The sequence below is a fragment of the Dendropsophus ebraccatus genome, chromosome 6 (assembly GCF_027789765.1).
Source record: "Dendropsophus ebraccatus isolate aDenEbr1 chromosome 6, aDenEbr1.pat, whole genome shotgun sequence".
Taxonomy (NCBI): domain Eukaryota; kingdom Metazoa; phylum Chordata; class Amphibia; order Anura; family Hylidae; genus Dendropsophus; species Dendropsophus ebraccatus.
The window spans coordinates 14,222,844-14,238,815 of NC_091459.1; the positions used below are offsets into that span (position 1 = coordinate 14,222,844).

The following is a 15,972-nucleotide window of genomic DNA, read 5'->3' on the forward strand; positions in this document are numbered from 1 at the left end:
TATATAGTTCCCCTGTGCACTCCCCCAGAAGTATATAGTCCCCCTGTGCACTCCCCAGTTGTATATAGCCCCCCGTGCGCTCCCCCAGTAGTATATAGACCCCTGCTTTGTGCTCCCCAGTAGTATATAGACCCCCTTGTTTGCTCCCCCTCCCATATAGCCGTGTGCTCCCCCAGTAGTATATAGACCCCCCGCTTTGTGCTCCCCAGTAGTATATAGCCCCCCTGTGCGCTCCCCCAGTAGTATATAGCACCCCTGCTGTGTGCTCCCCCAGTTATATAGCCCCCCCCCTGTGCTTCCACTCCCATATAGCTTATAACATAAAGAAACAAAACACTAATACTCACCTGGGTCTGGGCGTCTCCTCTTCTCTTCCCCTCTTGTGGCCGCACTGCAGTGACGTCACTCGAGCGCCGAAACCAGAGACAGGACAGAGCGGCCTCTTGTGAGCCGGTGGCTCCCTCTCCATCAGTGCTGCTCCTGCACGGTAACTATGAGCGTAGGTTACAAGCGCGCATAGTTACTGTGCAGAGGGAAGAAGCGCAGCTTAGTATACAGGTATACTGAGCTGCAGCAGGGGTCCGGACAGAGGTTCCACCAGTTGAAGACCCCTGCACTATATAAGTATATATCCTCCTATAATGAGACATTACTGCTTGATATCCACATTTTGATCAATCTTAAAGGGGCATTTCTTAGCGGTGATTCGAACACTACTGAAGCAGACTAGAAATGTATATGATAAACGCTGAAAAGAGCACCACCAAGAAGCACTAAAATGAATATTAATGGGATGGAACACCATTTCCAAAAAAAAATTCTCAGAAACTTCCATTCTCCTTTCTTCCACCGACCTTTGGTCTAGGTCTAGTAGACACTTACTTGGTTTGACACACACAACTTTCTCAGCTGCATGCAAAGAAGAAAACCGAGACTGATTCACTTGGTCCTCGCTTTCCCCATATTCAATAACTTCAACATGGCCCAGGGGTACGCTCCATTTTAGTAAGTATTTCTGACTTGTAGCCATATTACTGCCTTCAGTAGATGATCTAGGATAAGAAAGAAGGTTGTCAATGATTTGTATTTCATGATACAGGATAGCCAGACACAGAAAATAATGCACATAAAGCAGTTGTAAAACTGATGCATTATGGGAAATAAAGTTATTTCAAATGTACAAGACTCTCTGCAAATGTCCTGTTTGAGAGATATAGACTTACTACTCCCCCAGGTGCTCGCACTGTTTTAATAACCTGTTGCCACAAAAAGTGGGCCAGGCATGTACATACAGTTCAACTACAGTCTCCAGAAAGTACTGGCAGTTGGTCTCCACTAAGCCTGCACACAAGGGGGATTGTGGGAAAGTGTGTGCACTGTTACATGGAAACAGCAAGGTCATAGTTCAATGAGGAAACCAGAAAGTGAATAGATCCATGGGGGAGAAAAGACAAACAGGGCATTAACCTCCTCCCACCGCTGCACAGTAAATTAACGATGCTGCAGCCTATACCTTACGCTGCATCGATGTTAATTTACGCTGCAGGAAGACACAGGCGTAGAAGCTGCGCCTGTGTTTTCTGCGGCAGCTCCTGGCTATCAGTGATAGCCGGGGACCCGCCGCTACTCTCAGCACCGGAGTGGCGATTTCACCTTATAGATACTGCGGTCAGCACGATCGCAGCATCATTAGGGCTCCTGACAGAGAATTCTCCCTCTACAGAGAGAGAATTCTCTGTCCGCTGTCCATTGGGGCTTTGCGAAGTGATAGCAGAGCCCCGATGGTAGCTATGGAAACCAGAAGCCTCAGGCTTCTGGTTTTCTGGCTACGGAGGCCGGCGGGGGAGGAAGGGAAGGCAGGGTGTGCACGGGTGGAGGAAGGTAAGGAAGGGCGCGCGCCGTGCGCTCTGCCCCCTCCCCTCTCTCCCCTGCCGCTGTCACAAGATTGTGACAGCGGCAGGGGATAGAGGACAGGGGGCAGACATAGGGACATCAGCTTATGAGATCATTATGATCCCATAAGCTGATATCCAAAAATGACCTGGGCATTGCGGAATCAATGACCCATTTGAATTGGTGAAAGGAGAAGTCCGGTGGATTATAAAATCCATCAGGGACAGGGGGGAAACTGATTACAAGTACTAACTTACCTCTCCCCGCGGGCGCGGTGAGTGGCGGGACCCCTGGAGCTGATACGTCCCAACCCAACTGATGGACTGGCCACTCAGCCAGTCAGTGACTGGGGCAGGACGCCGCTCTCATCACTGATTGGCTGAGTAGCCAGTCCATCGGCTGGGACAGGCATTTTCTCTCCCCGGTTCATGACATTATCACAACTCAGGGGAAAATGCCTTCTGGCGGGGTCCTGCAGCCGATCCCACCGTGGGCATGGGGACGGGTAAGTTAGTACTGTACTTGTAATCAATTTCGCGTGCCGGATTTTATAATCCGCCGGACTTCTCCTTTAAGTTACTTTACTAACAACAGCAGAGTTTTACTACTTTTTATAGGTGTATGTTGTACACATCAGCCTCTTATTTGCATAGTTCTTACTATATTACTACAGCAAGCATTTCTTTCACATAATTTATTCCTCTGGACTGCAGTTGAGCTACCAAGACTCTCTTACTATGGCCCAGTCTTTTAAAGAAAACACTCACAAAGACCATATGACTGGTTCCACATGGCCATATATACTTTACACATGGAACTACATAAATATCAATATAATGAATAGACAACAGAATAATCTTACAGTTTCTCATAATTCAGGTTGTAAGACTGGACTTGCACAGGTAAAAGTCAGAGCACATTTGCTCACAGATTAGTTTGAGACTGAGCTGTAACAGTGCGATCTGCTGCCACCTGCTGGCCTGTAGTGGTATGTAACAGGCCCAGCCAGAGTATGTCCGCTTCCACTGGTGCAAATTATCTTCTCCTAACACAGGAGTAGGGAACCTTGGCTCTCTAGCTATTGCAAAACTACAACTCCCATCATGCCTTGACAGCCAAAGCTAAAGCTTTGGCTGTCCAGGCATGATGGGAGTTGTAGTTTTGCAACCGTTGGAGAGCTAAGGTTCCCTACCCCTGTCCTACCAGAATCATAATGACCGATATTACAGGAGTAATACAAACTGTGACATAAATTCCTTTATATAAAACAAATATGACATCATCCATAGGACGGACCTTGCATTAGCTGTAGCGCACATCAGCACGTCATTCAGCATGAAGAGACGTCTCTGCTTGGTTTTCAGTATTTCTCCCTTTTCGTTGTACACAGTTTCTACCATGTCATCTGACCGGATGAGGTATCTGCTTCCGTTACTGAGGAGCTGTATGTGTGAGATAGCAGACAAAAAATTACAGAATAATAAAAATGTAAAGAAAGTAGAAAAATGTACAATCATATTTTAAATATTTTATAAAGAATTTTTGGTGACTTTTTTTCTATCTTTTATATTACATCTTTTTCCATCTATATTTTAAAACAATCCTGAGATCTTGTAGTTTTCATTCTCACCACTGGGGCTAAAAACTAAGCTGAGACTTCCTATTGTGTCTGTGGTGATAAGAGGAGGCTGCTGTAAAGTGATCTGTACAGCATTGCAGCGTCATGTGACACCAGTAGAGGAGACAATAGCAGCTCCCTGTGGAATGACCCTTTCATAGGTCACAGAGCGTGCTCAGTAAAGTTTTATATTCATCTCAAGGGGACAGATTCTGTTTATTGTCGTCTATGTCTATGAGTCTTGCTGTAAAGCATGACACTAAATGCTGTTAAAAACAGTCCAGGCGATATGGAACCCTCCTAACAAATGTACAAAAAGTCAAATAAATACTAGATTACCGTCAGAAAACAGAAACAGATTAAAATAAAAGGACAAATTTTAGTATCTGATTCTAATCAGTAGAAAAAAATTTAGGTGACACATTTCCTTTAATGTGACAGCTACCACTAGGAAGAGGTTACTAAAAATAAACCTATGTATCACAAATCTGAAGGCAGTTGTGTGTGTATGTGAACCCATGTTACGAGTTACTAGAAGGTTATCATCATTTACCACTATAGCGGAGTGAGGGAAAGTATAAAGCAGGGGTAGGGAACCTTGGCTCTCCAGCTGTTAAAAAACTACAACTCCCAACATGCCTGGACATTAACCGCTTCTGCCTTCCTAATGTCTACAAACTCAGTTGTATATGTATGTATGCCCTCTAGCTATGTTTGGCTGCCAGTTAGATGTGGTTATGTATGTGTGCTGCCACCCCACTCACATCCCTTCCCACTATAGTAAAGTGGCAACAAGGGACTCTAGACCATGTTCTTGGTGATGGACCCTCTAGGGATCATATCCTCTGGATAGGCCAGTTTTTTGTTTGTTTGTTTTTTTGCAGAAATCAGTAGTACAGGCAATTTTAAGAAACTTTGTAATTGGGTTTATTAGGCAAATATGCCATTATCTGCATTCCTAAAGACTTTCCCCAGGTGCCCCCCCCCAACCTCCCTCCTCTCTCTCATTCACTGCTCATTATCAGGAAATCTCGACTAGTTCACATCAGTTGTGCCCTGTGTAACCGATGGAGAGGGGAGGGAGGAGGAGATTAGTCGCCAGCAGAGAACAAAGGATTACACAGTGGGAGCTGTATGAAAGAGGTCAGAGAGGTCAGTGCTGACTTCAGAGGAGATAGCCCGGTGATGTAGCTATAAATTAACTCTTTGTTGTCCTGTTTTGATGCCTCATCTCCCTCCCTCCACCCCTCCCCTCTCCATAGAAAACCATGAAGACAGGGGGGAGAGCTTCAAAAGGTTTTCATGATAAAAATGCTTTTTTAGGCTAATAAACCCAATTACAAAGTTTCTTAAAATCGCCTGTACTATTGATTTCGACAAAAAATAAGAAACGACAGAGACACTTTAAACCACAGGACAACATTCTTTGATAACTTAGTCATTACATTACTATTTTCATTATTCTACATGTCAGTGTATTTTTATCATGTTGTTACCATATTAACTAACCTTGTTGAGATACCTTTCATTCATTGCCTTGGCGATCTGCTTAATTTCACAGCGTTGGTCAGCGTCTCGCTTCCTCTCATTGAGTTTGTCTGCTAATGTTTCCAGCTCTGTAAGGGCCATCTGCAGGGGGAGTCGATCAGGATGACCTTTCATTGTGTTTTTTAGCATGTCCTGCAAAAAAATAAATAAAAATTCACGGTATAACAAGTGTGAACATACGCAAAAAAACAGTACTGTGTAAGCAAAAATTAAGTTCACCGACTATCTCAACCACAGTAGGCCTAATAAAACATAACCTTTATTTATAAATCCATAAAGAGGGTACCTACATCGAAGAACCCATCCATCACATCCAGCAAAAATTAAACTGGATAATGTCAATTTAATTTGCTTAAATGGGATGGAAAGCATGAGTTTACTTTTAAATTACAAAGGGGGTGGGGCTACAAAGGGGCGGAGCTACACATGGGTGGGGCTACAAAGGGGCGGGGGCTCCTCACTTCGAAAAATCTAGTGCAGCTTCTGGTTCCAGAGAACCCACACTGGTCTGTTGGTTGAAACATTCAATTGATACTCTAAAATGGAACATTAGACTGGTTTTCTCCTACAGCTAATCATGGAGTCTCCCAGTACCATGACCTGAAGATCAGTTTGAATGGGCCAATCACACATTCTCCGGTTTATTTCAGCTGTCATTTATTTGTTCTTTTCTACTGTGGTGTAACGTCTTTACCGTATATCACGTTATTCTCTGGCAGCAATATTACAGGGATTAAACTGCATAAAATCTAATGGATACAGGAAGAATACCCACCTGCAGCAAGAGGATGAACTGTGGGAAGCGCTGAATCGGCTTCATCATCAAACCATACAGAGTAATGCGGTCGGGGCTGCAATCCTGACTCTGCTGGAACACGAGGTCAAATACTCATCAGTGGAAAAAAAAAAATTCTGTCTGTATGGCTATGTTCACACAATGTCAAAAATATTGAAAAGGCGCCCGATTTTTATATTTAAAAAACACTTCAGTTTTCGCCGCGATTTAACTGACTGCAATGGCAATGAATTGAAGTCAATGGGAAGACGGACGTCCAATGCGCACAATGTTTTGAATAACGGATGTTTTTGCGGCGGGCGTCAAAATAATAAACATGATCATTATTTTCGGACGTCTTTTGCAAACAGCTGACTTTTTTTTATTAGTAGTTCACACACAGTTTTTCTTTTGTCACCGTTCTTTCTGTTTTTACTATTAAATTCAATTAACTTTTCAATTAAGCCGCATCCAAAGGCCAATTAGTAATCCCAAAGTAGAATAATGTGCAAACACCCGTCATTGCACTAAGAGAGGCCAGACAGCTGAATGACATCCGTTATTTTAGCCTCAAAATAATGGACGTAACGTAACAGAGCTGAAGAAACACGTGTGAACATAGCCTAAATCAGGATCCTGATTTATGGACAGAAAAAGGACCCATTGATTTCAATGTGGTTGTTCACATATCAGTGTGCGGACAGGTAGTCCCCTTAAGAAGTGCATGATCCTGGATTGCCTGCAGTGATGGACGGCCCATTACAGCTGTGTGGATGAGGCCACAGGACGAGAACTACAGGACTAAAATAAACACAGGACCAAGATGCCCATGACCGCAGTTTGCAGTTCTCATCCACCGCCATGCTGTTTTGGGCATTTGCTATGAAAGCTAAACCGATCTGGGGATTTTTTCCACCAAATTGGCTTTATTTTTTTTTTCAGAGGGGGAATATATATATATTGCTACTACAGTTCCTCTTTAACATCAAGGAGACATGCAAAGCACAAATCAATGAAGGAGTTATTTTCTACATAGTAGGTAAAAAAATCTCAAGTCTTCCAGTACTTATCAGTTGCTGTATGTCCTGCAGAAAGTGGTGTATTTTTTCCAGTCTGACACAGTGCTCTCTGCTGCCACCTCTGTCCATGTCAGGAACTGTCCAGAGCAGGAGAGGTTTTCTATGGGAATTTGCTGCTGCTCTGGACAGTTCCTGACATGGACAGAGGTGGCAGCAGAGAGCACTGTGTCAGACTGGAAAGAATACACCACTTCCTGCAGGACATACATCAGCTGATAAGTATGGGAAGAATTGAGATTTTTAAATAGAAGTAAATTACAAATCTATAAAACTTCCTGACACCAGATTTTTGCCAGAGTACCCATTTAAATAGAATACTATATAGCTAGACAAGCTGAGAAGATTAATATATAGTTTTGCTGAAAAAGTTCCAGTATCGGTTGCCCTTTACTCTAGCCTATTAGTGGGCGGCCCTGCTTAATGATTTACAGCACTCTCCATTACTTTAGTAAAAGTATTGTATTGCCCCCCAAAAGTTATACATATCCCCAATATACACTTATTACAGGAAATGCTTATAAGGTGCTTTTTTTCCCTGCACTTACTACTGCATCAAGGATTCACTTCCTGGATAACATGGTGATGTCACTTCCTGGATAATATGGTGATGTCACTTCCTGGATAATATGGTGATGTCACTTCCTGGATAACATGGTGATGTCGCTCATGGCAGATTATCGCTCCATGCAATAGAGGCAACGATCATCAGCTGATCGTTTCTTTAGGTCCTGACCTAAAGTCATCTGGGGCCGACGGCTGATGATTCGACAAACAGTTTTTACAAACAGCCCTAGCTAAACGATTACCGAGCCCCAGTTTACAGTATTGATCAGGCCGCCATTGACCCTTATAATAGCACCCTCATACACAAACTGCTGTCAGTCCCTCAGTAGGACAGTCTAACTAAACTATAGAGCTATACATGAAGAAAGGACAACCCTTACTGGAACTTTTCCCACAAAATTATCTATCAGTCTGCTCATTGCTTCTCCGTTCTATAACGCGCTGCTGGCGGGATGGGCCGCATTTTCACGGTTACAGGTTCCTGGTATATATTCTCGGCATTCACATAAACATCACATACATGCAGCATTGCTATAGGTATAACACAGATGATCACAGCACAACGTTATTATGCGTTCCAGAAACTCCAACCACACGCTGTACATCACCTTGTAGGATCTAGAATACTCAAAAACATTAAGTCTCCACGACATGCTGTAAGAATGACAGAAAGAAAAGGTAAATGAGGACACCGCATATAGATCTACTGAAGCCATCTGTGAGAGTTAGGGTACTCTTACACGGAACGATAATCGGCCGAATCGGTCCTATTCAGGTGATTATTGTTCCGTGTAATAAACACAACGATCAGCCGATGACAATGATCATCGGCTGATCGTTGATATAGGTTTGGACCTATAATTGTCGGGCACCGACCGCACATCGCTATGTGTAATAGCGGTGTGCGGCCGGCGGCTGATGATTTACAAAGCGAATACATTACCTATCCATGGTCCAGGGCTCCTCCTACGCTCTGCTTCTCCCCGGGTCCTGCGCGCTGCAGTATCAGAGCGGCCTGTCTTAGCTGACAGGCCGCTCAGCCAATCACTGTGCGGGACCGCCACGGGCAGTGATTGGCCAGAGACAGGCCGCTCTGAAGCTGCAGCGCGCAGGACCCGAGGAGAAGCAGAACGCAAGAGGAGCCCTGGACCATGGATAGGTAATGTATGCAGTTTAAGCAAGGGCTGCGGGGGCGTAGTTTGCCGTTGGAGAGGAAGGATAGACACAGCCGAGCTCCTGCACATCTACCAAGGAAATAGTGATTTCCACAGTGATTTTACACTTTTTATTGCTTTCTCGGGGCTCCTTAACCCTCCCGACATGAAGGAAACATCGAGGAAGGCTTCCGTGGCGGTAAAACAAAAGATCCTGTCATCTCTTCCCACAGCCAGAGCGCGGCAAGATGGCGCCAGCTCCACTTCGGGCTGTCAGTGAGACTGGTTTTCCCCGGATAACGGGGCGGCATGGCAAACTCCCTCACTAGCAGAGATGCACACTTGGCAAGAACAGAACATTCAGGGTAAGCCAATACCCCCTTCCCAACCAAAAAGAAGGAATAGGAAGAGGAGAGGTGCCGGCACTAAAGCGGGTCAACAGAGTTCGGGAGATACGGGACAGCAGCAGCAACAGAAGCAGCGACACCATTTGTCCCCTCTTGCTGCTCCCTTCCCGATGCCCCACTTTTCTCCAATTGCAGACTCTGACATACAGCGTTCACTCTCGGATCTCTGCCTGCCAACGCTGTTTTCAGAAGACCGGGGCTCACCCTCTAGCCCTACTGTACACTCTCCTACTGCTAATCTCTCTCAGAAAGCAAACCACTCTACTTTAACACCTACAGCACCTCTGAATTTGCGATCCTACATGGCTACCACCCGTGATCCATTAGACGACATTCCCTCTGATGAGGACTCCTCAGCCACGTTCTCATTGCAGAAATTACTAATGGCCTTACGGAATTCCATTAGAGCGGACCTAGATCGGGCGTTATCAGCCATTAATGAATACAGTGCTTGGAAGATACTCTATCAGCTGTTATAAATGAACATAACACACTGCTTGTTTCACACTGTCAACTGGAATCAGAGCTGATGGCTAACTGTGGCTGTGGTGGACAACCGCACAAGGGAACATAATCTTAAACTAAGGTGCGTCCCCGAAAAAATGCAAGTACCGGATTTGCCTAACTTTGTGCTGGGATTCATCACCAGTACGGTACCAGATCTTCATCAGAACGACTTATCTATTGATTGGGCACGTAGTGTCCCTAAGGGTGGTATTACACGGGCCGATGGGGGCCCGATAATACCTGTAAACGAGCAGCAATCTGCTAGATCGCCGCTCGTTTACAGGGCCTATTACGCGGCCCGATAATTGTTAAACAAGGGCTGCAAGGACATCGTTACCGATGTCCTTGCAGCCCTTGCATAACTACATACATTACCCATCCACGTTCCAGGGCTGTGGTCTTCTTCTCCCCGGGTCCCGCACGCTGTAACGTCAGAGTGGCCTGTCAGCTGACAGGCCACTCAGCCAATCACAGGCTGGGACCGCCGCGGCCTGTGATTGGCCGGGCGGCCTGTCAGCTGACAGGCCACTCTGACGTTACAGCGCGGGACCCGGGGAGAAGAAGACCGCAGCCCTGGAACGTGGATGGGTAATGTATATCGTTAGTCGGCGCCCGTGCACCGCTATTACATGTAGCGGTGCGTGGTCGGCGCCCAACATAAATAGGTCAGAACCTATATCAACAATCAGCCGATGATCGTTGTCATCGGCTGATGGTTGTATTTATTACATGGAACGATAATCGGCCGAATCGGGCCGATTATCGTTCCGTGTAATAGTACCCTAAGCCTAGACATGTCCCCCCAGATACTTCGCGGGATGTCATCATAAGGATCCGCCACATTCACATCAAGAGACTGTTTCTAGCAGCCACTAGACAGCAAACCGCAATACCATCTAGATATGCACATATCTCAGTCTATCCTGATCTCTCTGCTCACACTTTGGCTGCCCGGAGGCTATTTTCCCCAGTCACCTCTGTTCTGTGACAATCTGGGATACCGTATAAATGGGGGAAATCGGACACGGACTCATAAATAACTGGACTAACACCCCTCCCTTGGATTTAGCTGCGATGGACTCTCCATCGATCTTTCCGCAGCGTTTGACTTTTTATATGTTATTTGCCTACAGTTATTCTGAGTGTTTGCTTTGATTTATCGCCTTGTTATTTTAAGCTGGTTATAGTTAGAATTGCATAATATCATAGTATATCTTTCTAGCAACTCCTACTTTGCGTTTGTAACTGAAATCAATAGCGTACCAACTAACTCCTTACCTAGCTGGTTCAGATTTTGTTAACTAGTTAATTGCAACACACTCAGCTCACATCACAAACGTCAGATATGCGGGATAGGCTACAGCGCCTCTGATAGCATTAGATAACATAGCATTAGATAAGACCTTCTTCTACCCAGCCACTTTAAGGAAAGGATCTCACTGTTTACCATATACTTGTGCTAACTTTTTCATCGTAGAAGTGAATGCTCTTAACCTTACTTGCATATTGTTTCGCTACTATCTCCTTATGCTACCATAATTTATCTTGCTAGGTTTTCTTCCTACAACTGTCTGCATTGTAAAACTTATGTAAAACCTCAATAAAATACTATTGAAACATTAAGCAAGGGCTGCAAGGATATCGGTAACAATGTCCTTGCAGCCCTTGTTAAACGATTATCGGGCTGTGTAATAGGCCCAGTAAACGAGCGCCCATCTAGAAGATCACTGCTCGTTTACAGCGTTATTATCAGGCCCCCATTGGGCCATGTAATAGCACCCTTAGCGTCTATAGTTTGTACAGGTAGGGTCTCTCCATGTAAACTCCTATGGATCTCATGGATGGGTGACCTGACCTGTGCACAGTGCGGCTGATGACTGATCTCAATAGATGCAAAGTAATACAACATAGGGGCCGGTCGGCACATCGTACAGTGGTAGCAACTGATTGTGAGGCAATCTAGCGCAGGGGTAAGGAATCTTGGCTGTCCAGGCATGATGGGAGTTGTAGTTTTGCAACAGTTGGAGAGCCAAGGTTCCACACCCCTGCGCTAGTGGCTGGATGTGTGGGGAGCTGCTTCCTGGAAGGAAAGGGGATTGTCCAACAGGAAAAAAAGCGTACAGAGTATACACAAAGAATGTATATGGACCATAAAAGTGAACTTACTTTTAAAAACTCCAAAAAGGCTGGTTTGGTGGCACATGTTTTCCTGAGCACCCCGACTGCAGTACTGAAATTGTTGACATACTCACTATAAGCGTCAAGTACCATGGATTTTGAAAACTGCAAATGAAAAGGTGAGAAGGGTAAGTGCTGTAAGACAGGATCTGGCAAGTTGTGGCACAAAGAAGAATGTTCACCCTAGTTAAACATCAATCATTTACTCTATTAGGCTATGTTCACACAACTTAAGTTCCGCGGTAATCACGGGCGTTGTTATAACAGCCGTAATTTCTGCTGTACTTACGATGTGCTGCAGGCTGAGGAAATCAGTCCGGGATCCCTAGCGGTGCCGGGAGAAACTGACATGGCCATTTTCACTCGCTCCATAGTGTCAGTGCACACTATGGAGCGAGCGGATCTGGCCGCACGCCACATAGCGTGCAGTGGGGAGTTCTGATGCGGGCGCGCACGGATGCCCCCGCATCAGAACTCAGCGGCGCTAAAGATCATCTGGCTGGTACTGTAGTACCGGCCGGGATGATCTTTTCTGGGACCGGCCGGGTCACGGAACGGCCGGTCTGATACAGCGTCTGAACATGGCCTTACTTTGTACAAAAGGACAACATGATACAAAGGCCTAGCATGATCCAATGCTTAGTAACAGCGGAAAGGCTGCCATGTCAGCGCACACACACTCTGTGCATGGACGGTACGGCTAGGCTTTATAGTGACTGGGAAACATCCCAGACCTGCAGTTACACAGTTTACACATTTCCATATCCATAACCTTCCTTATTGCTTCTTTTCACATCAGTCATTGAATAATCCCTTTAAATTCAATAAATTGAGGCTTAGATTACTGGACATTTACAAGAATAAAGAAAGGCTAAGAAACAACATAAAAGCTTCATTTCATGTTTGAGTCTTAAAGGGGTTATCCAGCACTACAAAAACATGGCCACTTTTGCACTACTCTTGTCTCCAGTTCAGGTGTGGTTTGGAAGTAAGCTCCATTTACTTCAATGGAACTGAGTTAGGGCGTGTTTACACAGAGAGATTTATCTGACAGATATTTAAGCCAAAGCCAGGAACACACTATAAACAGAGAACAGGTAATAAAGGAAAGACTAAGATTTCTCCTCTTTTCAAATCCATTCCTGGCTTTGGCTTCAAAAACCTGTCAGATAAATCTCTCTGTATAAACACACCATTACAACCTCCCCCCCCCATACTGGAGACAAGAGTGGTGCAAAAGTGGCCATGTTTTTGAAGCGGTGGATAAACCCTTTAAGAAATAATAGACATGGTAATGCTTTATAAAAGGGGAAAAAGATGTTTTATTCTGCCGCCCAAAGCAGAGAGAGGGATGGCCACTAGTCATCTGGGTGGGGAGCCACCCGTGACTAGTTGCGGCTCTCTGTCAGCGTGCAGTGTGGGGATGACTGGCCACTAATGGGCCTCTGTGCCTGTCAATCATCCCCGCAATGCGCCCTGACAGGCAGAGAGCTGTGACTAGTAATGGTGCCTTTACACAGAGAGATTTATCTGACAAATTTTTGAAACCAAAGCCAGGAAAAGACTATAAACAGAGAGCAGGTTATAAAGGAAAAACATATTTCTCTTCTTTTCAAATCCATTCCTGGCTTTGCCTTCAGAAATATGTCAGATAAATCTCTCCGTGTAAAGGCACCCTAACAGGCAGCTCCTTGACAGATGACTAGTTGCCGCCCTTCTCCCGGACAAAAAAAACATCTCCCCCCCCCCTGTGGCAGAAGCCGTGGCTGGTGTGCTCCACAAACTGCACAGTAGAGCTATTTCTTTTATTTTCATTTATATTTATATTTCTTTTTTATGTCTTGCCTCTTTCTATGGTTATACATACATACACATATATATCCATAGAAAGAGGCAAGACATGAAAAAAATTACATAAAGAAATATATAGAAAAAAAATTATATATATATATATATATATATATATATATATATATATTATTTTTTTATTATTATTATTTTTTAATTAATTATTTTATATTTTATATATTTCTTTTCATATATACACATATATATATTATTAGCATTTGCCATTCCACTAACCGATGCTACAAAGACGTCTCCAATCATCTCTGTGGAGTCCCACTCAGACACCCGGCTGGCGAGAGCGATCTGGAACAGTGAGTGGCACTGGAGGATTTCTTTTATCCGATAAAACACGATTTTCAGCTTCCTCTCACTTAGTAGCTTTGGCTCCATATCGCACAGCGGCTTCTCATAATTCTGAAATATTAGGCAGCTCAGTAAATTGTAAATATAATACATATATTTTTATTTTTTATTTTTTTTTTAATTCAAGCTGTATAAACTTCTAAAAAGAATATAGAGACTATTAATCATGAAAATTTGTATCCTCTGTGTATTCCTAATTAGTACAGTACAAGATCCCAATAGAGCGCCCATAATAAAAATCATTAGCAGCAATAGCAGCTTTGTCACATGGGTCTCTATAGGGATCCGCTAAATAAAGGTGACATCTGTACAGAAATGGACTTGGCAGAGAATACACTCACTAAGCAGCTGTTCACAGAACAAGAATCTCCAGCATGGCGTCCTGAGAGTCTCGGCATTACAGCTGTGATATCAGGATGAGGAAACACATGTTACTGCTCTGTAACCGCCACCTGCTCCCATCTTCTCATCCAAACACATCCCACTTCTATATAATGTACTGGTGGTTTGCTGAACCATTATACACAGTCTATAGACTTCACTGAGTGATATTCCAGCCATCAGTACAGACATCTCGGGGGAGACCATTGGCTAGATCACATAGCAAATCCCCATAGAGAACCTCTGCGGCTCTGAACAGTCCCTGACATGGACAGAGGTGGCAGCAGAGAGCTGAAAAGAAAACACCCCTTCCTTCAGGACATACAGCAGATGATAAGTATGGAAAGACTGGAGATTTTTCTGAGACTTTCTGAAACCAGTTGATTAAAAGAATAAGATTTTCACAGGAGTATAAGCACCCCACAAACTGTGTAATATAAAGTGTGTTATACAATCTGGCCACTAGATGTCATATGTATCCATGCAGATTGAGTTGTGATGGTGTCATAATAAACGATGTCAGTACTCACTATAGGAGATCTTCTCATGTAGAATCTGAATACAGAAGAAGATCTCCCATAGAGAGTACTGACATCGTTTATTATGACACTATCGCAACTATCTGCATGGATACATATGACATCTAGTGGCCAGATTGTATAGCACACTTTATATTACACAGTGGAGCGCTTAATGCAGTGTTATATATATATATATATCACTAAATACTTAATGTTCTAGTACAATTATATACTTTATTGCATTTGTTTGTCTTAAGGTATATTAATATGTTGGGGCGGAATACCAGGAACAATGTAAAGGATGAACTGTTGTTTTAGGTTATACTGGCAAGCAGAGCAGATTAAAAGACAAGTCATATGAGATATGCCAATAGAATATATATATATACTCTACGGGGGAGATTTATCAAACTAGTGTAAAGTAGAATTGTCTCAGTTGCCCCTAGCAACCAATCAGATTCCACCTTTCATTCCTCACAGATTCTTTGAAAAATGAAAGGTGGAATCTGATTGGTTGCTAGGGGCAACTGAGCCAGTTTCACTTTACAGCAGTTTGATAAATCTCCCCCTATGTGTATATGTAATATATACTCTATATGCAACTTAAAGAGTCACCATCATTGTGAAAAACCTCTGACATGTCCCTTTTGATTTCTAGGGGGCTAGTTACTAAAACAAAGGGGACTAAAGTTACCCATACACATAGGACAGCTGTCACAGCAATCTCCCATGACCCCTACATACACATGGATGTTTGGCTCAGCTGAAAGTGCTGTGCTAGCTTTAGTATAAAGGCGATAGTTTTAAAATATTGGCCGTTATTTGCCATTAAATGGCGGCCATCCACTAAATTTCAACATTGTGTGAACAGATCCTTTCTGTGTTTTTCAATCCACTCCTGACCCAAATACTGTGGTGAACATAGCCTTATACTGCTTTGTCAGTGCAAAAAAAAAAAAAAAACACGTAATAAACCTGTCAGAAAAATTCTGAACACTTTAAAAAATGAAGAAACCTACAAAATGTGTTGTCTTTCTGTTTTGCTGATCTGGGCCCATATTAAGCTTATATCTTATATCCGAAATTACATCCTATTAATAAAACTAAAATGAAACACACGACACCTGTAATAAGTA

The 15,972-nt window shown here is 43.7% G+C and overlaps 1 protein-coding gene across 2 annotated transcripts in view; it reads right to left on the bottom strand.

Moving 5' to 3' along the window:
* Positions 1-15,972, bottom strand: part of ARHGEF10 (Rho guanine nucleotide exchange factor 10) — a 109,465-nt gene that overhangs the window by 34,121 nt on the left and 59,372 nt on the right. Inside the window, exons 13-18 of one of the 2 annotated variants that reach the window (XM_069974529.1) lie at positions 13,806-13,985; positions 11,712-11,828; positions 5,835-5,924; positions 5,021-5,191; positions 3,190-3,335; positions 883-1,052 (exon numbers count right to left, since the gene is read on the bottom strand). In XM_069974529.1, the coding sequence (XP_069830630.1) occupies positions 883-1,052; positions 3,190-3,335; positions 5,021-5,191; positions 5,835-5,924; positions 11,712-11,828; positions 13,806-13,985 (874 nt within the window). Of the gene's footprint in view, positions 1-882; positions 1,053-3,189; positions 3,336-5,020; positions 5,192-5,834; positions 5,928-11,711; positions 11,829-13,805; positions 13,986-15,972 lie in introns of both variants that reach the window. The other variant, XM_069974528.1, reaches the window with a different exon arrangement.